This window comes from Mirounga leonina, unplaced genomic scaffold, assembly GCF_011800145.1.
Source record: "Mirounga leonina isolate KUSES-001 unplaced genomic scaffold, KU_Mleo_1.0 Mir_54, whole genome shotgun sequence".
In the NCBI taxonomy this organism is placed as follows: domain Eukaryota; kingdom Metazoa; phylum Chordata; class Mammalia; order Carnivora; family Phocidae; genus Mirounga; species Mirounga leonina.
Window position 1 is genome coordinate 4,338,474 of NW_023270812.1, and position 26,789 is coordinate 4,365,262.

At 46.0% G+C, this 26,789-nt stretch overlaps 1 protein-coding gene across 1 annotated transcript in view; it reads left to right on the top strand.

Annotated features, from left to right (window-relative positions):
- The first annotated feature begins 14,597 nt into the window (after positions 1 to 14,597).
- Positions 14,598 to 26,789, top strand: part of LOC118001837 (cation-independent mannose-6-phosphate receptor) — a 97,784-nt gene continuing 85,592 nt past the window's right edge. Inside the window, exon 1 of the mRNA XM_034991994.1 lies at positions 14,598 to 14,866. Within this exon, the coding sequence (XP_034847885.1) occupies positions 14,718 to 14,866 (149 nt within the window). The 5' untranslated portion in view covers positions 14,598 to 14,717. The remainder of the gene's footprint in view (positions 14,867 to 26,789) is intronic.

The following is a 26,789-nucleotide window of genomic DNA, read 5'->3' on the forward strand; positions in this document are numbered from 1 at the left end:
TCCCTATTGCTACGTCAGTCCAACATCGGGTGAGGGTGGTTGTGTGCTTGGTGTCATACTAGATCCTGTGAAGGGCACCAAAAAATATTATGTAGTGTTGAAAGAAAGAAAGAAAGAAAGAAAGAAAGAAAGAAAGAAAGAAAGAGAGAGAGAGAGAGAAAGAAAGAAAGAAAGAAAGAAAGAAAGAAAGAAAGAAAGAAAGAAAGAAAGAAAGAAAAAGAAAGAAAGAAAGAAAGAAAGAAAGAAAGAAAGAAAGAAAGAAAGAAAGAGAAATAACAGGCCCAAGGTGGAGTCACTTGTCCTAGGACAGAAAAACCAAGACTTAACTGCAGTTTCAACCTCTCCCGGGAGTGGAATTTTAAACCAATAGATCTGAAATTTCTTGGTCAGCATTAGGGAGGTAATCTGCCTGATAAGACCACCTGCCCTTCCCCCTAAGGGAAGGTGACCTTGCCTGAAAGAATCCTTTCTTCTGCTGATAACCTCCTTTTCCCACCCCCACCCCCCACTTCCTGCCTATAAAAATCCTTCCATCTTACTTAAACAGCTCCTCAGAGCTCCTTTCTACTCCCTTGACGAGATGCTCCCTGATTCTCGAATGTTGAATAATGCCAATGAGATCTTTAAATTTATTCAGTTGAGTTTTGTTTTCTAGCAAAGGACACAAAAAATCATAAAATATAGCCCCTGCCTTTGAGTTTTGCCCAAATAAATGCACAAAAATGGAAAATTGACTAATGAACAAGTTAATTAGTATATGGCAACTGTCATTGGAGAAGGTCGTCCTTGGCATTCCGAGTGGGGATGCCGTGGGGCCCAGAGGGGTCCCACCAAGGCACTGTGGAGAAGAGGGTTTTGTGCTGTGCTTAAGGGAAGGGTCTTTTGTTGTTTTGTTTTGGGGTTTTTGTTTTGTTGGGGTTTGTTTTTGGTTTTGTTTTTAGCAGGAAAAGGTAATGGGATAGGAGTCAGAAACTAGACGTTAGCTGGTTCTGTTGTGTGTGAACTTGAGCCTGGTATAGAGCTTCTTGGGTTTGAGGGCTGTGGCGCAGCAGGGACAGCTCCAGCCCACCAGTGTCCCCGCTGGGCAGGTTGCCTGTTTCCTCACTCATGCCCAACATTCGAGTCTCCAGAGCCCCATCACCCAACGCAGCACGCCCACCCTTGCAGTAGTCTCTCAGCCAGCAGTCCTGCATAATTCAAGCTTCTGGCAGACTCACAATTTTCATGCTCTCCGAGTTGTTCTTCCCGAACCTCCTTTGCAATCCCCCAGACGTGTATCCACCTTGGGGTCCCCCACTTTCTTGTTCTGCAGCCTTGGGCAATTCCTTTGCCCTCTTGGGAACCTCCATCTCCTCCCGTGTAAGAAGCGGATAATAACGCCTTACGAGGTTGTTGTAAAGGTGAATGACTCGTCCCCTCAGTACGTGGCTTCAGACATCCTAGGTACTCGATAAATTAGAATGGCTCTTTATTGTCCGCCTCTGGTATACGGTACCTGTGACATAGTTGCAAGCAATGCAGGTTATGAAATGTTAGATTGGATTTATTTATTTCTTTGTTTCAAATTCTCAAATCATCACAGAACTGGGTCATCATGGAAGATAAAAAAAGAAGTAGAAGAAACATACTGCTGGTTTGCCAAACCTCTCCAGAGGGAGGGAGAGAGAATAAGACCGTGTTTTCACTCTGTAAGGGACTCAGCACTTTTTATTTTAATAAAGAACCACAAATCCCTAGTTATCCCTTTCTGATACGAGAGAATAGTCTTTATGAGGACTAGTAACATCTCATATGTAACAATCTACTCAGGGACAGAAGTTGGATAGTCAAAGAAGACCGATTGTTGACTCCAGACCCACAACCCTCAAACTCAAGTTTCTGCGTTGCTACTTTCCAGAAAATGAAGGGAGGGAGAGAGATGGGGGCTGGGGGGTGGAGAGGGAAAGAGAGAGAGACAGAAGGAAAGACTGCTTTGTAAGCACCTTCACCAGCCCCTGTGGTTGTCCTCACGATGCACTACTTCATCACTTTGACAAGCTAATAATTATTGTTGGTTTCTTTCCACTAAGTTTTTTCTTATGTGGGTTGGGAATCTCAACCTAAGAGAAGTGATAGTTTGCAGGGGTTTTTTGGTTTTGATTATTGAGGAGACACGAAGGGCTTTTCAATGGACTATGGGTGCCAAAGACATGTGTATATAGTCAACGTGACTGAGCCCCAGTGATGATCGGGGGAAGGATTCTTGGCGATTATTTCAATATTACCAATATTCATATCGGCAGAGCTTTAAACTTACATGCCACAGTTACATACATCTTTCCCATTTAGATCTCATAAGTATCTTTGATGAGGTTTCCACTTAGGATGACTTTAGCTGAAATAACAGATGATCCAATCCAGGGTTAATAAAGAGAAAATGGAAATTTCTTTAGCTCACATGAAAAGAAGTCTAGAGAAAGTCTTCTGTCTGCCATCTACATTGTATAGTTGTTGCTAAGGCTGGTAGGATGGCTGCTAGTGGCAATTTGGCCTGTAGGTTCTTGCCCATGATTGGGATACAGAGAGGCTAGCTTTGTGCAGCAGAATTTTTCTAAGAGCAAGGACGCTGATTTCACTGAAACTTCCAGTATTCTTCTCATGTCTCACTGGAACAGAATGGCTTGGGCAAGCCCATTTCTGAACTAACATGGCCCAGGGGATCAACATCTTAGATTGACTTAGACTAATCAGCTGGGATATAAAGATACCGAGCACTCAACTGTAATGTTTTTGCATGTGTTCATTTTCTAGATTGAGGATTGGCAGACTAGAGTCCTTGGAATAAATCTGGCTACTTGTTTTGTAAATAAAGTTTTATTGGAACACAACCATGCTCCTTTGCTCATATTTACAGATCATTTCATGCTGCAAAAGTAGAGTTGAATAGTTGTGACAGAGACTGTGTGGTCCACAAAACCTAATTTATTATCTGGCCCTCAATAGGAAGTTTGTTGACCCTTGTTCTAGAAGAAGAAAGTGGAGTTGAGGTTACATGACCTGTCTGAAGTCAAAGAGCTAACAAGAGGCAGAGGCTAGATCCTAACCCATATGCCCAAGCTCTCGCCATCACCAGCAGCTCAGAGAGAATTTCTTGGGATAGGCTTGCATTTTTTTGTGATGTGTGCCAATGCAGTCTTTTATACCCAGCAACACGGACATAGGCCTGATGAAATAAATATGTTTATAATGATGAATAATTCTTAGAGACAATGAATGAATTCATAGGCTGCTATAAATAGAGGAATAGTTTTGGGCATGAGAAAATTGAAGGGATATTTTATAATTCATTGTAATAAGCTTGATACCCCACTTAAAAATACAGAAACACCAACTGGAATAGGATTAAAAATTTTCAATGACCTTTGGGTTAAAATGAAAGATTTTCAAAAAATTACTTCACATAGATGAAATATTGATTCATGTTATTTTGATGAGTTTTATACAGAGGAAGTTTTAAAATGAAGGGAAAACAGTGAAATGACTGAATATAGCATTCATAAAAAAGACACACCTATGATATCTATTTTTCCTTTAGTATGCCTTCAATACCCCCTCCTCACCTTCCTTTCTCACTTTCTGTGGTAGTCAATCTCCAAGATGGCCCCCAGGCACCTTCACCTTCTCGCATGTATGCTTTCGTGTCGTTTCCTTCCATATTATATAAGGGTTGGTCTGTGTGACCAGTAGAGTATGGCCAGAGTGATGATGGGCAGCTCTAAAGCTTTGTCGCAGGGGGCATTGTAACCACTACCTTGGTTTCCCGATTTGCTTGCTCCGGGGGAGATCCAGTCATTGTGTAGGGCAGATGCTCAAGCAGCCCTGTGAATAGGCCCCCATGGAGAGGAACTGGAGCCTCCCACCAACAGCCATGCCAACTTGCAAGCCATGTGAGTATGCAGCTTTGAGGCAGACCTACCTCAGTCAGACCTTCAGATGATGACAACCTTCGGAGAGACCCGAGCCAGCACTGCCCTGCCCACCCACAGAAAGTGTGGCACATCATAAATGCTTACTGCTATTTTGAGTTGTGAAGTTTTGGGATGATTCATTAAGCTGCAGTAGATAACTAATATATGTTTCTTCCATATTAGGTCAGAAGAGTGGTGGTAGATTGGGTACGCAGGACAGAATGAAGGATTAGCCATGACATAAAGGACAAAGAAGGAGGCAAGTAAGAAATTAAATGAAGGGAAAAAAGAAAAGGTCTGTCCAGATTTATCAGAGAAGTACAAGTTTGATATTCAGATAACAACAACAGGTAGCTTTTATGGAACACTTACTTGTGTCAAGCACTATGGTGGAATCTGTAAGTATGCTTTCTTTAGGGGGCCATGGGCTCTGATTTCTTCAGTTAGAAAATTTGCACCTTAGCATAAGGAAAGTGAAAAAGGGAGGGAATGGTAAATAGGAGGGCTAAAAAAACTGGACAATAGAGAACCCTGGAAAGAAGGCTGCACACGAAATGAATTTGTATGGGACTTTAAAAACTTGGTGGGGAAATGTTGAAAATGTCTGTGTGTGTGTTACAGATATAAGACAGATACCCTTCCCCTATTCCCTATTTCATTTGGCTCCCCACTCATCCAGTAACTATCTGTTTCTAGGTACTGAGCTGTCACTGTTCTGGGCACTAGGAGTCACACTGAGGAAAACATAGCCACAGAGCTTGTGTTCTGGGAGGATTTCCTCTTTTTCAGTGGATGGCACCACCAAATACCCAGTTATCCTACAGGGACTGGGGAGCTGTCCTAACCCCTCTCTTCTAACCTCCACTAGGAGCACCCAAATCTGATGAGTACTTCCTGCTGCTCTCTGTCTTCACTGTGGCTGCTTGACCTGAACACTCTTCATCCTCTCCAGGTGGATCAGTTTCCTTAGGCCACGCAACAAACTACCACAAAGAATTGGGTGGCTTAGAGCAATTGAAGTTTCTGGAAGCCAGAAGTCCCAGATCAAGATATTGGCAGGGCCATGCTCCCTCTGAAGGCTCTAGGCCTCTCTCCTAGCTTCTGGTGTTTTCTTGGCCCAGGGCAGCAGAACTCCAAACTGCACATGGCATTTTTCCCTGTGTGTGGGTCTGCCTCTCCGTGATTCCTCCAGGTTGAGTGAGACATAGAGGAAACTCTGTCTCCTTTGGTTTCCTGCAGGCAAGTACCTCTCTACTTATCACTCTGAGTAGGAAATTATTTACTTGTCTCTCTTCTTAAATCTTTGAGTCCTTTAAGACAGGGACTGTGCCTTCTTTGCTCTCCCAGTGCTGAGTATAGTTATCAATTGAGAAATATCAATATTCAATATGTGTTTGTTGAATTAACTTTACTGCCTTCTCTTGGGGTTATGCCTTTTGTGGAGAGTGAGAAGAGAAAGGTGGTGGTCCAAAGAGTCACCTCGTTCCTGTTATAGTTTTGTGAGAGAGTGCACTCATGGAGTCTTGCTAATACAGACCTAATGGTTTATATTTATTCATAAGCTCCCAACTCTCCTTGCAGGGAACATTACAAACTAAAGGAGCAGCAGTCAGATAATGGTTTGTTTAAAAGGGCACTATCTATTTCCCCATCTTCTCACTTTCATGAGGTTGTCTTGCTTCCTAGCAGGAGAACTTAAGAATGGATGTCTCTAATCTAAGGACTTGACTTTTCAACCACCAACCTGTAAGTGGTATTTTTGCTGCAGTTGCCCACGACACAGCCGCCACCATCCATTTTCATACATGTTTCTCATAACTGAACTCTACACCACTCCCAAGTGGAATGTCACAGGAACTTTCTCTTCCCTCTTGGCTCCTGTGAATCCCCTCTGTTCTCTTCCTATTCCTCTGCTCCTTTTCTGGCGTATTCTCTCTTCCCCATGAATATGGTGCTTCCCAAGGGTGGCAAATTGCTCTTTCCAAAGATGCCCACTCCTTAACATTTATCTCATTCGACTTTCTCTTCTTATGGAGTGACTGACACTCTCCCCCTGAGAGCTAGGGTCTAGGATTCCTCCTCTTGAAACTGGACAGGGGCTGGTGGCCGCCCTGATCAATTGCACATGCCCAAAGTGGGGTTACGTGACTTCCAAGCTGAGTCCACCTCTCTCCCTCTTCTCTCCCTTTCTCTCTCTCTGCTTGACTTGGAGCCCAGCCACCATATTTGAAGGAGCTCGGGCCACATATGGAGGCCACACACAGGCATTCCAGCTAAAAGTCTCAGTTGGCAGCCAGTGCTGACCATCAGACCGGGGGATGGGGGGTGGTGAATGAGTGTTCACATGACTCCAGCCTGAACTTTTGAATCTTCCAGTTGAGGGCCAGAAGTCATGGAGCAGAAAGGAGCCATCCCTACTGGGCTCTGCCTGAATTCCTGACCCACAGCTACTTGTGAGAATTAATAAATAATGATTGTTATTTTAAGTCACCACATTTGAGGGTAATTTATTACATTTTGATAGGCCTCTAATATGCCAAGAATCTCTTTTTTGTTTTTTCCCTGGGTGGTTTCATTCACTTTGTTGATGTCCAGTTATCTCTCCCATCACCAATTCTTCTTTGCAAGTGTCTCCCCATAATTTCTTCCAGTTCCAGCTTCTCGTCCGTGTTCAGTGTTATACTGTCAGCTGCTTACTGGGCACCTTTCTCTGGGTGTTCCTCACACTCACTCTTGCACAGAAAGACACTTAACCTCTTTCTCCTCAGGTTCATGTCTCTTCTCCTATTCCCTCTTTCTGTTCTTGACACCAACCTTCCCATCTAGAAACTTTCATCATCATTGACACCTTCTTCTTTGTCTGTCCTATCCAACCAGACGCTAAGGTGTTGCATTGGGTCAGTTGGTATGTTTTTAGCTACAAGTAATACAAAAGCCAGCTAAACATGGTAGAGCAGTCTGGGTCCAATCAGAAGATAGAGAAAAGGATGTTTAATATAGAAAATTATTAACTATGACAAAAAAGCAACTATAAGATATGAAGAAACTCTATATGGTACACTAGGGCTGAGGGAGTGAACCCAAGGAAAGTCAGTCTTGGAAGGGGTTCAGATCTCATTGGAGAGGGTGGGATTCAGGTCACTGAATAGTAGAGAAGTTCTCTGCATTGGCCAGGCTGGAGCTGGTCTGCAGTTGCAATAAGTCCTCCTTCGGTACATGTGTGTGGGGGTGGGGTGGGGAGGGGAGGGTAGCAGATGATCAGCAACCAGTGGCACGGATGTGCTGGAAAGGACCGGAGAACCTGGTCTCCCACAGCGCCCCTCCAGAGTGCCTTCTACTCAGAAACCTTAACAGCATGCTCACTTTAAAGGAGAACTACTGGGCGCCTGGGTGGCTCAGTTGGTTAAGCGACTGCCTTCAGCTCAGGTCATGATCCCAGGGTCCTGGGATCGAGCCCCGCATCGGGCTCCCTGCTCCACGGGAAGCCTGCTTCTCCCTCTCCCACTCCCCCTGCTTGTGTTCCCTCTCTCACTGTGTCTCTCTCTGTCAAATAAATAAATAAAATCTTTAAAAAAAAAATAAAGGAGAACCCACTGTAAAAAAAAGTTCTTTATCACAGAACATATATTAGAGGGTGCATTTGGAGCTGAAACACAATAAATGATTAACTAACACACATGGCTTAAGCAAATTTATTTATTGTGTCACAAAGCAAATGATCAGATACTGGCCAGTTCTAGGGTTCCCTTGAAGTGGTCGGCAATGTCATCAAAGATCCTGATGTTTTCCATCTTTCTCCCACTGTGTTGGCCGTATCTTCCCTCAGAGTTACAGGGGCTGAAGGACCTACAGGTATCTTATATAGAGAGCACTCCGTCCACCAAAAAAAGGGGGTGGTGAATTTCCTCCTTTGCTTCACTTTTTTTCTTTTTTACTTACTTTATTTGAATTCAAATACTTAACATATAGTGTATTATTGGTTTCAGATGTAGAGTTCAGTGATTCATCAGTTGCATGTAACACCCAGTGCTCATTCCATCTCGTGCCCTCCTTATGCCCATCACCCAGTTACCCCATCCTCCCACCCCGAACCCCTCCAGCCACCCTCGGTTTGTTTCCTACAGTTAAGAGTCTCTTGTGGTTTGTCTCCTTCTCTGATTTCATCTTATTTTATTTGCCTCTTTGCCTTACTTTCTATTGAAGATGAAAACATTTTGCAGAAGATCTCAGGAGACGTCCCATCAATTTCCATTGTCAGGATTGGGTCTTATGCTCTCCCTCTGGTTGTAAGACTAGCTGGGATGAAGGGTCTCTAGGCTCTTCAGTGAAAGGTGGGCTTTGCATATTGGAAGATGGCACCCTACCTGCCTCACACCCCTATCCCCATTCCCCTTCCCTCTGGGTAGTCACAACGAACCTAAGTGCCCTGGATAGTGACAAGCCCTGAATTCTACTCTTGGCCAGGTGTTAACCAGTTCTTGGGGAAGGACAAAAGGCTTTTTCCATGGTCTCTTTTATCTCCTTAATTTTGATACCTTTACTGAGCCATTTCCAGTGAACTCTGCAACCAGAGGGATTTTCCTGAAGAGGTAACTGAACGTCCCTCTCTCAGGCTAGGAATCTCTCAATGAGGAGGAAGTTTCTGAGTTAAAATCATGGACTTCTGTACCAGATCATACAACTCACATCAAAGATCTGTCTCTTACTAATTGCATGACCTTGGGCAAGGTGTTTAGTTTCTTTATGCCTGAATTTCTCATCTTTTAAATGAGGATAATAAAAGTACCTATCTCCTAGGTATGCTATGAAGAGTAAATGGTATAATACAAAATGGTTTTTGGCACAGAGTGAGTCTTCAATACGTATCGCTTTTGTCGGCTATTATTGTTCCTCACTTAATATTTTTTTTAAAGATTTTATTTATTTATTTGAGAGAGAGAGAATGAGAGAAAGAGCACATGAGAGGGGGGAGGGCCAGAGGGAGGAGCAGACTCCCTGCCAAGCAGGGAGCCCAATGCGGGACTTGATCCAGGGACTCCAGAATCATGACCTGAGCAGAAGGCAGTCACTTAACCAACTGAGCCACCCAGGCGCCCGTTCCTCACTTAACATTCAACTGAACCTAAATTTCTTAAGTGACCATTTAAAATCCTGTAGGAGCTGACCCCAGCAAAATTTTTCCAAACTTACATTAAAATGGATGATCTTCCCTACTATGCCATGGACTACTTGAGGGAAGGATTATATTTTATAAGGCCAGGATTTAGCACAATCTTTGGCCAAAGTAGTTTCTCTGTATTCCTATGTGCTTTTCACTCAAGCAAAAGCCCTGGCTCATTATACAGCTTCTGTCTTTTTCTACCTGTGCCTTGCTCCTGCTGTTCTGTCTGCAATGTCCTTTCTCTATATTTCCTCCTCACCCCCCCCACCCCCCCAATCCAACTTCCTTCCAGGCTCATCTCAGAAGCAATCTCTTCCCTGATAGGATCTTTTTCCCAACTCACATTGGAAAAATGTCAAGCTTCTAGAAAAATCAAAAGAATAGTACAGAGCACTGATACACTCTTCACCTACATGTAGCAATTGTTAGTATTTTTGACATCTGCTTTTTTTTTGAGAGAGAGAGAGAGAGAAATAAGGGAGGGGCAGAAGGAGAGGGAGAGAGAGAATCTCAAGCAGGCTGCACACCCAGCTCGGAGTCTGACACAGGGCTCAATCTCACAACCCTGAGATCATAATGTGAGCCGAAATCAAGAGTCAGATGCTCAACCAACTGAGCCACCCAGGCAGCCTGACATCTGTTTTCTCTCAGTACATAATATCCTTTCTTTTTGGAGTCATTTAAAAGTTGCTGACATCATGATACTTTACATTCAGCATGTATCACGTAAGAACAAGGACGTTCGCCTACAAAATGACAATATGATTATCTCACCCCCCAAAATTTAACATTGATTTGATAATACTATTTACTATTCAGTTTTTTTCTCCTGGGAAAACAGATTACTTTGTTTATCATTGTAGGGATCAAGAAATAGCTAATAGATATGACAATGTGACTTGAGGGTTTTTTAGTAGAATTTTGCTCTTCCCTGGGTATTCAGAAAAGTTTCTGGAATTTTGTTGCATGCTTCTTCCTGGGTTTCAGAGAGATATCTGAGCACCATCAGTTTGATAGCTTGTGGTTTGTGTTCCAAAGGGCACCCACTCACTCACCCGCAGCTACTCTTATTTCAGACACCAAGCGGGACATCTGCACCAGCAGCATATGTATGTCCGTGGTCTGTCACCTGAACTTGTGTTTCCAAAGCCAGGCCAAGTGTCAGGTGCAAGAAGATTGAGTCTTCATGATGGTGTAGTTGTTGGAACACCTGGATTCCAAGCCTGAATCTGTCCTGTTAGCTGTGAGGTGTATTTGTGTTCTAAGACTGTTGTGACAATTTTTTAAAAAAGCAAAACTCAACTGAATAAAATTTTAAAGATATTGCTGGCTTTATTCAATCATTCATGAATCGGGCAGCATCTATTCTAGCGATAGAAAGGAGCTCTGAGTTGCTGTACAGAATGGAAGACTTACAGACAGAAGGGAAGAGAAGCAGTTATACTAGCAAAGGGGGAGTTAACTGGAAGGAAGTCACACTAGCAAAACGTAGTTTGGTTGTGGTGAGGATACTTTCCTTCAGGAGATGGCAGGGGTTGATCAAGCAGATGACCTCACTAGGGTTGACCAGCTGATTCCTGACTGACTGGTTTAAGATTCCGTTTCTCGGAGAGGCTGAAGTTGTAATTAAGTTAGGTCTCAGTTTGGTGTCCTGGAGCTAGCATAAGTGATTCCATTTTGGGGCTGCTGTCTTGTTTTTAACACACAGTACCACAAACCGAAACTACAGGAATGTGCTGTTTCACAGTTCTGCCGGCTAGAAGTCCAAAATCAAGGTGTCTGCAGGACCCTGTTCTCTCTGAAGGCTCTAAGGGATGATTCTTTCCTTGCCTTTCTCCCAGAAGCTGGTGTTGCCGCCTATTCATGGTGTCCTTCACTTGTAGATGCTTCACTCCTCCATTCTTATATGTCTGTCTTCCCCTGTGTGTCTCCATGTCTCTACTCCACTTCTTATAAGGATACCAGTCTAAGACTGGATTGAGCCCACCCTACCCCAGTCTGATCTAAGGTCAACTAACTACATCTGCAAGGATTCTATTTTTAAATAACGTCACATTCTGGAGTAATGGGGGCTAGGACTTCAACATATCTTTTCAGGGGACATAATTCAACCCATAACATGGGGTCTTGAGCCAACATCTTGGAGTTTGTATTTTCTCAAAGGTTTACTACAAAATTTAAATGAAATACAGGAGAATTATGCTCTATACCATTTGACTGTAGAGTTTCTAATATACAATTTATATTCAAGTTTTCCCAATTATCCTAGGTGTCCCTTAAACCTTCCTTTTTTGGGGTCCAGTCTCCAACTAAGGGTCATGCATTGCATTTTGTTGTCTTGTCCCTTTAGTCTCTTTTAATTCAGGATAGTAGTTCTCAAACCTTTATGTGTATGAAAATCTGCTGGAGAGCTTAGTAAAACAGTTTTCTGGGGCCCATCACTGAAGATTTTGAGTCAATGGGTCAGAGCAGGGCCCATGAATTGGCATTTCTAACAAGCAGGAAAGCGATGTCAAAGCTGCTGGTCCAAGGACCACACTTTTGTGAACCACTGATACAGAACAGGGGTTGGAAAACTTTTTCTATAGAAGGCCAGATGGTAGAATAGGTTTTGTGTTGCAAAATACTCACTGAAATTGTAAGTGAGAGGAGCCATAGATAATATAAATGGGTATGGTTATATTCCAATAAAACTTTATTTAGAAAAGAGCTCTCTAGCCAGATTTGGCCCTCAGTGTTTTTTGTAACCCCGATTTGGAAGAGTACTCCTGTTTTATTGGAGGGGGAGTGCCTTACAGAGCACTGACATTTTAAAAAAAGATTTTATTTATTTATTTATTTATTTATTTATTTATTTATTTATTTATTTATTTATTTATTTTATTTATTTATTTAGAGCATGAGCAGGGGATGGGGCAGAGGGAAAGGGAGAGGGAGAATCTCAAGCAGACTTCACATGGAGCACAGAGCCCAACTCTGGGCTCGATCCCACAACCCTGAGATCATGACCTGAACTGAAACCAAGAATCGGATGCTCAACCAACTAACCTACCCAGGCACCCTGAGCATTGACATTTTTTAATTGTCTAGTTCAGTTTTCTTGTAGAATACTCCACAATCTGGATTCAATTGTTTTATTCTGATTAGATTTAAATTAAACATCTTGATAAGAGTATCATGTGAGTGATATTGTGTACTGTAGGGGAAAATTATGGAAGACTTTGAAATGGACCAAAAATAATATCGAGCAACCTCAATAGAAGACTAGGCACCACCTAATGCCCCTTGCTGGGGTATCTGATTCTATGGGGTTTTGGGCCTTTCATTGTCTGTGAGCTATTTTAAAACTTTGGAGATTGTAGAATACTGTTGATAATATCTATGATTCTTGTCTTTAGAAATGCAAATTGTGTCCACTGAATATGCAGTTGTTTTTTGATTTATGGATATTGACCAATCGTCCATCTATTAGGCAATTTAACTTCAGCATTCCTGACTGCTTATAAATGTGTTGGACTCTCTCTGGATTCCCCTTTGAGCCAGTTGTGACATGCTACTGGTTGTCATGTTAATTAATGAGTTAAATAATATCTTTAACACATGTTCATTTTACATCTGCATCTGAGTCATAATTATGCTCTCTTTTAAATGTTACCTTTAGCAGTATTCTTCATTGCATCACTTTGGGATGCAGGAAAAATTAGTTTATCCAAATATTTGTGATAACAATTCTAATCACTTGATTAAGGTGGTTCTTTTAAAGATATATTTCCCCTTTACTAGGGAAATATACTTTGAGGGTGATACTTTAAGACAAAGTGAATATTCCAGTTGTAATAATTCTTCACCTGATGGTTTTAGTATCCCTTGAAGTTCTTTGCCTGTATCAATTATAATAGTGGAGTTGCAAAATATAAACCCTTTCTAGATGCCCACAGTTGGACATCTGAGCTCTCCCTTTGAGCCACCACAACGCTTTCCTTTCTTGGGTTATATTACTCTTTCAGTAGCATGGTGACTAAGCCAGACTCTGGCACTGACTTGGCTCAAACCCAGGCTTTTTCTTACTAGCTGCATGACTGGCAAGTTATTTAATCTCTCTCGCCTCAGTTTCCTTATCTGTAAAATAGGCACAATAAAGGTACCCCTTTTTTATAGGATCGTGTTAGAATTAAATGAGCTAAATCAAAGCACCAGAATGCGACTTTGCACATAATTACCTGCTCAATAAATGTTAGCTACTATTGGGGCATGATTATGTGTATGTGCCTGAATCCCAACTTTGCCACATCTTAAAGCCTCTTTGGATAAGTTCCTTAACGTCTCTGTGAGTGTGTTCCTCATTTATAACAACGGTCCAGTCTCGTGGTTTCCAGATTCATGCTTAAGTGCTAGCTAGTAGTGTTTGGCACGGAGTAAGCATTAAAGATGAGCCGTCACCGCTGTGGTTAGTCCGTATCTTTTTATTTGCTCTAAAAGAAGGTAGGGGCGCCTGGGTGGCTCAGTCGTTAAGCCTGTGCCTTCGGCGCAGGTCATGGTCCCAGGGTCCTGGGATCGAGCCCCGCATCGGGCTCCCTGCTCTGTGGGAAGCCTGCTTCTCCCTCTCCCACTCCCCCTGCTTGTGTTCCCTCTCTCGCTGTGTCTCTCTCTGCCAAATAAATAAATAAAATCTTAAAAAAAAATAAAAATAAAAGAAGGTAAAATTTTTGCGTTCAAGACTTCAGATTTCTTTTCACTTTCGCACAGCGCATAGCTCAGAGCCATTCACATAGTGTGGGTTCAACAGAACATTTGAATAGAGGAATTAATAAGGTCTTGTTGGGGGCCACTCACTTCCCAGTTACGTCTTTGCCTCCTTCGTACTCCCCGGTCCCATATTTGTGCTGCCTTCTCTAATGCAGGAAGCTCCGGCTTCGGAAAAAACATTCCCGGGGAAGGTTGTGAGAGGCTCTGCGAGGCGAACGCCAACCCCGCGCAGGGCTCCGCGAGCTGACTCCGCAGAGCAGGAAAAGTGCGTTCCCGCTCGTCAAGGGTCCGAAGCTACGCTGCTCTGCGATGCCATTTACGGCTCGGCACCAAAGTCTGACCCTCTTCTTTTCCCCTCCCCGCCTGTCGGGCGAGGTTGAGGTACGGTAACTCGAAGTTGGGACGCTCCCACACCGCGACCCACAGCGGGAGCGGGAGCAAGCGAGGCCAGGGTCTCTCCCCGCCGAGCACCGGCGCCGGGACGCAGGCCCGGGCCACGCACCTGCGCCCCGCGCCCCGCGCCCCGCCGCGCCGCGCCGCGCTCACGTGACCGGGCCTGGGCGGAGCCGGGCGGGCGGGGATCACCTGAACAAGGGAGTCATGTGAGCGGGGCGGGGCGGGAGGGCGGGGCCAGGCGCGGTCACGTGACGCGGTTCCGGGGCCGCCGCCGCCGCCGCCGCCGAGCCCAGCCGAGCCGCGCAGCCCTCGGGCTCCTGCTCCGCTCCCTCGCCTCTCGTGCTCCTCTCCGCCCCTGCGCCTCCAGCTCAGCCTCCGCCCTGGCGGCACGACCATGTCCCGGGCGCGGCCCCCGGCAGCCGCGCGCCGCTAGCCCCGCGCTCGCCGCGCAGCCCGGGCCGGCCGCGATGGGGGCCGCCGCCCGCCGGAGCGCCCACCTGGGGCCCGCGCCCGCCGGCCGCCCGCTGCGCTCCCTGCTGCTGGTGCAGCTCCTGCTGCTCGTCTGGGCCCCGGGGGCCGCGCGGGCCCAGGGCGCCGAGTTCCCCGAGCTGTGCAGGTGGGTGGCCCGCCGGGGCGCGGGTTTCGCTCGCGGTGCCCCGGGCGCGCAGCTGGGCTGGGTGGGGGGCGGGGGCGCTCTGGGGGGGGACTGGGCTCCCCGAGTCGCCTTTCGTCCGGGTTTGGGTTCCTCCGGCCCCGAGGGAGAGTTGCCCGGGTAGTGGCGAGGGGTGAGAGACCGAGGGGTCGTGCGCGCGCGGGCGGGGGGCGCGGGGTACTCGCCGACCTGGCGCTGGCCCGGGGGGCCGCTGCCTAGCCACTTGTGGCTGTCACTGAGTCCGGGGCGGCTTTGTGTGCGAGCAGCCGGCCGCCCGGACCCAGCCGGGTGTCACACTGCGGGCGCCCTCCGCCCAGCCCTTGCCCTCTCACAGCGGTGCGCCTGCGAAAGTTGGAGGACGCAGGAACTACAGCTTTGCTTTGTTCCCACTCCACGTTTTCCTCAAAGTTCCATCAGCGGGACTTTGGAGAGGCCCCTTAGTGTGGAAGGACACCGCACGAACGGCCTTAGAGTTGGGGTGGTGGTGGTTTCATTTGCTGACTGATTTCCTCCATGTAGGTTTTCCATTTTCTCTTTAAACTAGCTTTTCTGCAGAAGGTGACTCTTTTTTTTTTTTTTTGATCGAGGGAATGGAGGGTGGTCATCCTGTATTGGCTTTCAAGACTTTACCCTTCACTTCTCCGAGCCTAACTTCCTGTCTAGTTGCTCACATGATGTCATTGTCTCCAGGGTGGATTATTCTAGTGGAGCCTTTTGCTCTGGGAATCATGATTGTATAATCGCTAGTCCCATCGAGGACTGTTAGTGTCCTATGCTGGCGAGGATAGGAGTCCCGGGGCTGGGGAACTGCCAGTTATGAGAATTTTCTGACCAACCTTTTGTGGACTGTTTAGGATGATGGAAAACCCAACTTGTATTTATTTTTTAAACTTTGGTAAAAAGGAAGTGGGATGAAGAAGAGTTCAGAAAGACCAGTGAACTGGCGCTAGCAAGTTACGTCTCAGAATGAAGTTGAGCTGGCTTTGAGCTGAACTTTGAGTTTGTGGTGAGGTTTATGGGCTTCTTAGTTTTCCCTTGTATCAGACATGGTCTAATTCGTACTCCTGAGTTTAGAACTTGCAGATATCACTGTTCTAAGGAGACTGAGACTGAGTTCACAACAGAAATTCTTTGCAAGGTCCGTGTTCTTTATTTCTTTTCCCTTTTTGGGGAGGGGGAGGAAGGCAGGCTGGAGAGTTTACTGCACATTGTTTATAGGTTAGTTGGCTGCCCTAAGATACATATTACACAGTAATGAGCATGGTACGCAGAAAAGGGGGTCAATTTCTGCCAGGTCAGGCTGCAGCTAACATTTAAAGGAGGAGATTTTGGAATAATGGCTGCTGTGACCAGCCCTGCCCGGAAGAAATTAACTCAGCTGGGCTAGTGGTGTTGAAGTCTTGGTCCTGTTAGCAAATTGGAATTTACTTTTTAATAGTTAAGGTTAAAGTTGGCTTTGAGGGCAGAAACATGTAAGTGGCTGATGCGGGGGTGGGGGGCCCTTAGTTTCGGGTTGCTGTGAGGACTCACAGCGTCTTGAATCTGAATCTGCATTTGTTAACCTCGTTTGTGAGTGGAACATGGCCTCTGGGTCCAGTAGGGAATGGCCTTTGTGTCTTCAACTTCGCAAATGCTAGAGAGTGCTCTAGGGTGATAGGCATTGTTAGTGTGACAAATGTGTCCTCTGCAGTCTTAGAATATCTTTAAAGTTGGCATGTTTACTTTTTCTTCCAGATTTCCTTGGGACAGCAAATCTCCCTGTCCATTCCGGGATGGGCTTGCACACATTTCTTTTCCCTCTCTTTTACTTCTCTGCGGTTTTGCGTTGAGACTTCTCCAGAGCTGTGCATAATGTCAGCTTTAAACTCAATATTCGGCTAAATGAAATTCTTCCTATTTGTTCCTGTTTTAAGTGAATACCTTGGCTTAAATACTTGTTAAGACTTTTTCTGGGGGGAGTGTCAGAATCTGTGTACTTTTATGAGATAACGCTGGCTAAAAGTTCCTTATCTCTAGCATATATCTGAGGAACAGGAATGCGAGCTGATAATTTTTTAAATCCAGTATGAAAAGTTTTACTTAGGGGGCGCCTGGGTGGCTCAGTTGGTTAAGCGACTGCCTTCGGCTCAGGTCATGATCCTGGAGTCCCTGGATCGAGTCCCGCATCGGGCTCCCTGCTTGGCAGGGGGTCTGCTTCTCCCTCTGACCCTCCCCCCTCTCATGTACTCGCTCTCTCTCTCATTCTCTCTCTCACAAATAAATAAATAAAATCTTTAAAAAAAAAAAAAGTTTTACTTAGTATCACCAAAGCAGGATGTGTTAAACTGCCTTTTTATTCTATCTCAGGGAGTCCATTTGTCTGAAATGTGAATAATCCACCCAGATTCCCCCCAGGAGTATGAAAAGCAGACTTTATTAGTGTTACTACTAGTGTTAGTGTAGCTTGGTCAAGTGGCCCCAAGACCCCAGGTAGACATCCCCAGTAGACACAAGGATCACATCCCAAATATTTGTAAATTGCTTGTTTGTAACACAGAACATACTTTTCCCATTGAAAATTGTCTTGTTCGTTGTGGTTTGATGCCTAGGGCATTCACCAGAAACCCATCATCCACGCCACAGCTTTGGAGTGCCCAGACACTGTACAGCTTTAACTAGAGCCCTGGTAGTAAATTCTCTTTGTCTCTCAATAAAAGAGTTGGGTCCCAGGAAGCAACCTCTCTCATACCCAGCTCTCTAGAACCAAAGAGGGTACTTTTCATCTGCGGTCCCCTAGAACCAACAGGAGGGAAGTCGAGTCTGCTTCAGGGCTGCCTGCAGGTCACCTGCTGAGGCCCCTGGGTGAGGGCAAAGCTGAGGGCCAGCTGTGGCCCTTCTCTCTCCTGGGGTAAGGAGGTGGCAGGGGTTTGGTTCCTGGTGCAGTTAGTTATTGGGAGGGGTGAAGGAAACGGCGGAGAACTTTTTCAGCAGCAGCCTTAAGAATATTTGTGCACATGGAGGAGAGGACAGGTCTCTGTGGGTTGTGCACTGAAAAGCAGGGACAAAAAAGGCGATTTTCCCAAAGTGCATCTGGCTCTACAGAGTGCTTAATGTGTTGCTTCTTAGAGCGACTCAGTCGTATGTTTTCTAAGACTCGAGATGACTGCTGTGCCGGGTGAGTCCTGTGCTGGAGAAGAAGTTGGTGGATTCTTTGTCACTCAGCTGTTTTGGGAGGTGGTGTGCTAGTGGAAAGAACGCGTTTCCTGAAGGCAGTGTGACTGGCTGTGGGTCTGGCATGGAAGGAGTATTAGTGCTGGGGAGGAATGTCTGGAGGTCAGTGGGGCTGGAACAGTGAAAGCAGGTGGGGGGAGGGCAGAAGCCAGGCCATGCAAAGTCATCAGAAGTCACCAAAAGTGACCAAAATGCTCTCTGCTCGTCAGTGGCCTTACTCATCACTGTGTGACTTACACTTTGAAAACTACCATTTTACATCATATGTAGTAGATGAGTTTCCATTTTGTTTAGGTGTTAACATCCTTAGGGGTCTTAACAGTTTGTACTAGTTATAAAATAATGCATTGGGCTGCTTGATTTAAGTAAAGTACTTTATAATTTATTCAGAACAAGTTTTCCCCCAATTGTTTGGGTACAAATGCTGGAAAGTTTTTATTATATCAGGAACAAGAGAATAATGAAGCCAGCTGGGAGTTGAGGTTGATTTAGTTGCTGTCTCTAAGGAGATTTTTTTTTTTTCTTCGATTTTTCTGAAGGAACAATGCTTATATGCTTAATTTGGGCCACATGTTAAACCTGGACCACATCCATTTGTGTGTGTACATTTCTTGCAACAATAAGTGTGTGTAGAAGCCCAAGGTTGTTAATTATGGGTACATTAGATCTCATGCATTAATTCTTAGAACAGCGTCCTGACAAATTCCTAGGAAATGAATTCCTGAAGGGATTTCACATCTTTTATCAGTGTTTCATAGAAGGATTTTTAAAAGATGGGGATTGAGAAAAATAATTCAGATGTTCTCATCTTTATTTTGATCTCAGCATGTAAAACTGTATTGTGCTGGTCGGAGGATTCAGTGGGGTCTCAGAACTGAGACTTAGTGGCAGAAGGTAGCTCGTTATTTTGCAGGTAACATTTTTTTTCTTCTTCGTTCCACCCCCCCCTTCCTTTTTTGTTGTCCCCGCCATGGCGCTCTTTTTTTCTTGAGTAGATATGTAGGAGTGGAATTGTTCATTGAATATGGTGAGTGTTTAACGATGGGGGCTGTTAAACTATTCAGAAGTGGATGTCCGTTTTGCATTCCCACCGCAGTATATGAGGGTTTCAGTTCTATGTCCTTGTCAGCACTTGGTCTTATCAGTCTTTTTAATTTTAGCCATTCTAGTGGGTTTGTTTGGTATCTCAGTGTGGTCTTAATTTCCATATCCCGGACTCATGATGTTGAATATCTTTTCATGCATTCATTGGAATGCCTAATGATGTTGACCATCTTCCATGTGTTTATTGACCATTTGGGCAGCCTTCAGTAATGTCTATTAAAACCAGTCTTTTGTCACTCCCCTCCCCAATTCTTTTGGGGGTCATCTTAATGAGTTATAAGAGCTCTTTATGTGTTCTGAGTACAAGTCCTTTCTTAGATATGTGTAATGTGTACTATGAATATTTTTTCCCAGTCTTTTGGCTTGCCTTTTCATTTTTTTGATATGTACTTTGATCAACAGATACTTTTAAAAATTTTGATGAATTTCAATTTATCTTTTTTTTTTTTTTTTAATGGTTTGTGCTTTTTGTAGCTTAAGAAATCTTTACTTACGCTAGGGTTTCTCGGCCTCCGCCCTATTGACATTTAAACTGGGTAATGCTGTGTTGTGGCACTGTCTTGTGCATGGAGGATGTTTAATTGCATCCCTGGCCCCCACCCACTAGATCCCAGGAGAGAATCCCTTGGTCCCACCCCAGCTGTGACCAACAAAAATATCTTCAGACAATATTAAATGGCCCCTGGTGGACAAAATCACCTCCAGTTGAGAACCACTGGTCGATCAAAGTCAAGCACATTTTCTCTTACAGTTGTCTAGAAGTTTTATGGTTTTAACTTTTATGTTTAGCCCTATGACCAATTTTTTGGGTTAATTTTTATGTATGATGTGAGGAGAGGCTGCAAGTTTGTTTTTTCATGAATATATTTAGTTCTGTTTACTAACATTTTATTTAGGATGCTTATAGCTGTTTTTAAGTGATATTGGACTGTAATTTTCTTGCCATGCTGTTCTTGGCTGAGTTTAGCATCAAGAATATGTTTGCTTTGTGGAAAAAGCTAGTTAGCTTTTAGTATTTTATATGCTGTGGAACAGTTTTGTATAAGACGGGTGTTTTCTCTTCCTTAAATTTTGGCAGAACTCACCAGTAAAGCTATCTGGGCCTGGTGTTTTTGAGAAGGTAGAGTACAGTGGAGGTGGAGTTTTGCTTATGGTTTCAGTTTTACCTTCTTTATGTATCTAGTCAGATTTTCTAGTTTTTCTTGAGCCAGTTTACCAAAACTCTATATTTTCTAGAAAATTGTCATTTTAATTTTGTATTCAATATATAAACATATACTGTGCTACTCTTACATTTTTGAAAATACTCTTTGTATCTCTAGGTAAATTAAAAAAAAAAGTTCTGATGTTTGTGCATTTTTGTCTTCATATTTAGTAAAGATTTGTCTACCTTTTTTGTTTACCCAGCTCCATCACTGTGTATTTTCAGTTTTATTAATTTCTGCTCTCTCTTAGTAACTTAGTCGAAAAGCTTAGATCTTTTATTTTAAATCATTTTACATAGTATGAGATGAATTTAAAGCTATATGTTTCTTTGTTCCAAGGACTGTGCCACTCAGAGCTTTGTTATATAGTTTTTCTTATCCTTAAATTCTAAATAATTTTTTTCAGGATCCAGAAGTTCTAACTGTTTCAACTTCCTGAACCCACTAGTTTTTTAGAATCATTTTTCCCTAGATGAATGGATATCTCCTGTGCTCCCCCCCCCCCCATTGTGGCTAGTGAATGGGGTGGAATTTATTGTCATTTCCCTTGTGGCCTAGCACTTAGTCAAGTTGGGAGTGTTCTGTGTGTTTGGAAAAACTGTTCTCCATTTGGGTCAAAGTTTCTGTAATTGTGCTGTTCAGCTTTTCTTTATTGTAACTTATTTTTTGTCCTGCTTGACTTGTCTTTAATACTTTGTATCTGGCTACCACTTGGAGTTCCAGAAGAAAGTCTTGTTTCCCGTCTCCCAGCTTAGCCAATCTGTTGCTCGTAAGCTGTAAAGCTTTTCTGTTGTTGTTGTTTTTTCTCTTGATTTTTATTTCAACAGGGTCTTCAGTTGATGTATATTCACAGCTGCCTGTGAATCCATCTTTGTGGCTGCTGCAGCTTTCATCATTTCTGTGAAGATAGGTTGTAAAGTTCTGCTCTGATTGCTCTGTTAATTCTCTTTCCTTGGGCCCAGTTTCTTTAGTTGGGAGTTTGTCCTCGTTTTCATGGCGTTGGCGCCCTTTTGATGACTGGTGAGTCTTGATCGTGGTCTTGGCGATAAGTCTCGGACATTTGTTTTGGACATTTGTTGCCTGTCCTGGTGCAGCTGTGCAGGGTAGGGCTGGAAGCAGTTGTTGGATCTTGGCTCTAAATGGTTTCGGGGGAGGTTAGGGGAAGTTGGGGGATGGGCGAGGCAGGGCTCTGGCTGCTGCGTCTCTGTGTCTGCTCTTCGAATCGCGGGACTTTTCTGCCCTCCCAGGTATCACCCCCAGCCTGTCCCTGCCAGGAGATAGCTGATAAACCCGTGTTGATTGCAGTTGGCCAAGTGCAGTATGTGCTGCTTGCAGCTGGAGAGAGGAGAGCTGGATTATTGAGTTGGCTCTGGCAAATCTCCTTTCTCTGGATCTCAGTTTCCTCCACGAGGGCAGCGGCTGTCCTGGGTTTGAATTTGGACCCCTCCCTTTACTAGTTATTAGGTCTCAGGACAGTTACTGGTCCTTCCAGGCCTTAATTTCCTTTGGTGTCAAATCAGGGTGCTAGTCAAGTTTTTAGGGTTGGTTTGAGGATTCAAATGCATTTCAGTGCCTGTCCCATCCTCAGTGTTCATAAACGGTGGTGGCGTGGCAGTGGTGATTACTTTCGGTCTGTAAGTTAGAGTTGCTGCCTTATCTTCGCGATACTTTTAGCTGCTTACTCCGCACCCCCTGGGTTCTCTCTCTGTTAGTGCCTTGGGGTTTCTGCCTCAACCAGAGAGCATTGCCTCTTTAGCCGTTTTCTACTTTGGCACTCCGTCAAAAGAGTCCTTTTGAGAAAGAAACGTTTCCATCATTTGAAAAAGTTTAGAAACCACTGGACTGTGCGATTCTCGGGGTCCATTTTGCATCCAAAATTCTGTGGTTCTGAGGTATGCATCCTTCAGGATTCCTTCAGTTGTGAGTTGCAGAAAGCCCAACTCAAATTCCCTTAAACAAGGAGGAGCTTGATGATAGGAGGTGTAGGCTTTGGGCGGATGCCAGATGCCATATGTCAGGCCAGCCCTGGGCCCCTTCCTGCAGTTTTCTTGGCTTGTCTTCCTTCCTGGGGTGGCTGCAGCAGTCTACCGTCCAGGGAAAGAGAGAGAGCCTCCTTGTTCATCTCCTGTTGGGGCTAAGAAGCCCCAGCTGACTTCTGCGGTGTCAGTGGTCAGCAGGGGTCCCTTCTTAGCTCTCCCTGGCCTTCCCTGGATGGGGTGGGTGGGTGGGTGCTGGATTGCAGGCTGTCTGTTGTAGGAGGGAATGGGAAATGAGAAGGCAAGCCAGGAGTTGGGGGGGATGGGTGTGCAAGCCCATCCTCAGCTCCGCCGTTCTGCTCAACTTCCAACAGCTGCTGCTGAAGAGGATTTTGAGGTGCCCAAAGCCCTGTGTCATCTGCCTATTTTCGTCTCTGTGTTAGCCAGTGCAGGGGGGCAGGTCGGTGTGAACCCTTCCCAGCGGAGGGTGCGGGGGAGTGCCAGTTACTCCAGTTCTATGAGCATGAAACTTGCCCTTCAGAGCAGCTAGAGACCTTCCGTGCGACTTTTCTGTTAGCATTTGTATGCTCTTAGATCCGCTGGGGCAACTGTCCTTCTGTAAACGCATGGAGGGCAGTTCCCTTGGGTGGAGGGAGCAGATCCTGACAAGTATTGTGGTTCACAGACGGCGAGGCGAGTTGTAGGAAATTAGAGAGATCGTGAAGGTGTTACTCTTAGTTTTGTTTTAAGGTATGGAGGCAAAGATTGCGGGATGTGGGAACAGCGGAAAGTGGCCTTTGACATCTAGTTGCCCGTGGGCAGCTGGGAGGAAAATTTTCAATCAGGGCCTTTGTGCTGGAATGCTGTAAGTATTCCTCATGCTTCTGTGTGTGCTCTAGGAACGAGCACACGGAGAGCACACTCAGGAGGAGATGCACTGTTGGATTTTGATTGTGTGTAAAATTCATTTGTTGCCATCTGTAGGTTCTCTTCACTCTGAAACCAGTTACACGTTGTGAAATGGTTTTGTACTGAAAACAAGAAACTCCCCCGACACTCCCTACTCTTTGCCCCTGGTCTGAAAATAGAAAACCAAACCGCCAGAATGGAAGTGCCAAAGAAGTGGATTCCTAGAAGTGACAAGGGTGCATCTCCACTGAGTCACCCTCATTTGTTCCTCTGAGCTCCTTCGCCTGCTGTATGCTGTACATGTGTTCCTCACCACAAACAAAGTGAGAAGCCAGCGTGGCTCTCTTTTCTGTCTTTGTTGAGTTGGCCTTTGGTTGACACTGAGGGTGAGAAGAGCTGTGGGCGGGGCCCCTTTACAAGGAAGGGTGCACTTCTCCAAGGCCTTTCTGTAAGATGACGTACAAGCAGAGACCACGAAGGAAGTGCCTCATACTGGGGACTATGTATCAGATGCTCTGGCGGGGAGCACGTGAGCACGCTGATGATGGAGGGGCTAGCATGAGTGTCTGAGGGAACAGAAGGAGAGGGCCGGAGGGAAGGGGGAGAAGTAGCTGGGGACCAGGTCCCATGGGCCATTGTAGTGACTCTGGCGGTGGGAGCCCTGGGAGGATTTTGAGCAGAGGAGTGACATAGGGTGGGGGGTGGCCAAGGTAGAAAGCTGGGACTTTTGATAGACCAGGTAAGAGGTGACAGTAGAGTGGACCAGGGTTGTAGCAAACAGTGTGGTGAAGAATGGTCAGAGTTGGGTATTTTGAAGGTGGAGCTGATGGATTTTCTGATGATTGCTTCTGGGATGTGAGGAGAGAAAGACGAGCACAGGGTTTAGTTTGCAGTTGGAAGTTGCATTGCAAATGGAGTTGCTGTTTTGAGAGATGGGGAGGGCTATGGGAAAAGCAGGTTTAGGGAGAAGACAAGGCCTTGATTTGGCCGTGTCGATGTTGAGATGTGTCCTAGCATCTGACTGGGGAGGTCGAGTGGGCAGCTAGAGCTGTGCCTTTGGGTTGAGGCCCTGGGCTGGGAATGTCCCTTTGGGAGCTGCTGTTGCCTAGCTGGAAAGCACTGGCGCGAGTACTTAGGGAGTGGTGGAGGCCAAGTCTGAGGGACCCTGTTCTTAGAGGTCTGCCGGATGCTGGGGAGCCTGTAGGGGAAGCTGATGAAGAGCTGCCAAGGAGATGGGACGAGAACCAAGAGAGCATAATGTTCTGGAAGCCTAGGGAAGACCGGTTGTAGGAAGCAAGTGGTCGGGTGTGTTGAATGTGGCGCAGTCAAGGACCACGAAGACTGAGAAGTGATCAGTGGATTTGGCAGCGCAGAGGTCTTTGGTGATGACAACATAGGTTTTGGTGGAGAAGGGGAGGGGGAAGCCTAGTTGGCTTTGAGGGAATGTGAGAGCATAGGATGTGCACACAGTAGGGTTGGAGTTTGCTGTAAAGGGATCAGCGTGATGGGTGGGGGCTGCACTGGCGTGTGGGCTCAAGGAGGAGTGTTGTAAAAAGCGGGATCTCTTACAAAAGGTTGGTACGCTGAAGGGAGTGATCCAGCAGAGAGAGAAAGATTGGTGACCCAGGGTGAAGGGAGAGAAGGAAGGAGAAGAGAGAGGACACAAAACCTGGGTGCTGTCCCCAAATGGGGGACAAGTCTGGCAGCCAGGACACCACGAAGGGCGGGCCTCAGGGAGGGGAGTGTGTGAGGATGGCGCAGGTAGACGGGTAGAGTTGATGGGGCCGCGGAAGTCTCTGTTTTGGTTTCCCTAGTGAGCCAAGAAGCAGGATATCTGCTCAGGGCAGCGGTTTAGCAAATGGCCGCCTTTTCTCTTCAGGTCACGTTTTGGTTGGTGACGCTTCTCCCGTGGCCATGTGGGAGAGGGCCACGCGCTCTGAGGCAGGACAGGCCTCGTTCAAGTGCTGGCTTTGCCACTTTCCCAACTTGTGGCCGGAGGCAAGGTTGTGGACCTCAGAGGGCCGTCATTCTGTGTCTGAAGGGGGGCAGCACCTACCTGGAGAGGTTGGGTGCGGTTGAGGGACAGTGTTTGCAGATCATTCAGCAGAAGTGTGGGGCACGGGGTTGCCCAACAGATATTTCCCTTCTTCTTCAGAAAAGCTCTTGAGGAGGTGAGGTAATGCTGTTCTTTTGAAATGAGCTCATGGCGGCGATGCCTGGCCTGGCACTAAAGGGGTGCCCTGTGTGTGTGCTTCCTTTTCCCAGTAGGATGTTAGGTTTTGCTGGGCTGTAGGTGCCAGCCTGACATTTGACCCCAGCATCTTCAGAGCAGAGACTTTTCTCCTGTGTCAGCCGCACCGGCCTGGTGAAGACTGGGCGCCTGATGCAGCCTTGTTGGCCTCCTGCAGCCGAGCGACTGCCCAGCAGCCAGGAGGGCAGACTCCCCTGGTCGTTCGGTCTCTGCAGGAATGGCGCTGGGGCTCGGAGGGTTTTCTGGGACACTGGTGACAGCTTACGAGGGGACTGAGCATTATGGTTTGAATTCTGTGCCGTGGGCTGGTGGGTTGGCTTTAAAAGCAGTTGAATTCAGGCATCCGTATAATTAAGGAGGTTTAGCCTGTAATCCAACTTTTCTTTATGTGTATGAGGAACAAAGTCTGCGAACATCCAGGTAATTACTCTGATTTAAAAAAAAAGTCCTCACAGAGGGTTTAGGGTTGAAATACAGGCCTGCGTCCTGATATCGTAGAGTTGACCCGAGCAAAAGTGCCACGAGCATAACAGAGGAAGGACAGGCGGTCCTTTCTGAGAGGTTTGTGCTGTGAAGGGGCCCTTGCCAATTGACTTAAGAATTCCACACCGTGCATTGCAGTGGAACCTCCTTAGGAAGGGTATGTCCCGTCCTTTCTCCCCTGCACCTCTGCCAGAGTTTCAGATTCGTCAGGCCTCTGTTCTGGTGGCAGCTGGTGGCTACGTGGCCCAGGCGTGGGTAGGCCCAAAGTGGCTCTTGTCCTGAGAGATCCCAGGAGGCAGCAGGTGTTTGTGTGTGTGTGTGTGTGTGTGTGTGTCCTGAGGCCGCCCCCCCCTTCCCCCCCTCGTCTCTGTCTTGAGCTCTCCCAGCTCCGTGGAGATGGCCCAAGATAAGGGCCTGCCCCCTCCACTTCCTGGCCAGTGTTACATGACATTCCTTTAGGAGGCTCTAAGCCAATGTACCTTTTTTTGTAAACTCCATTTTTAAGCAGCCTGAAGCCTTCTATTGATCAGATGAAAGCCTTAAATCCTAGTCCCTCAAAAGTTCAACGTTCCTGGTCATGCTTTTCCTCACAGTGACTTTGTGCTGCAGCTGAGTTTCATAGATGAGGAAGTCGGGGCTCTGGAGATCAAGCGTGTCCCACACAGCTGGTCAGGGTGGGGCGGGAGTAGGAACCACGTCTGTGGGCTCCTTCCACTTGCTGTGGCACCTTTCCGAGTGAGGCTCACCTC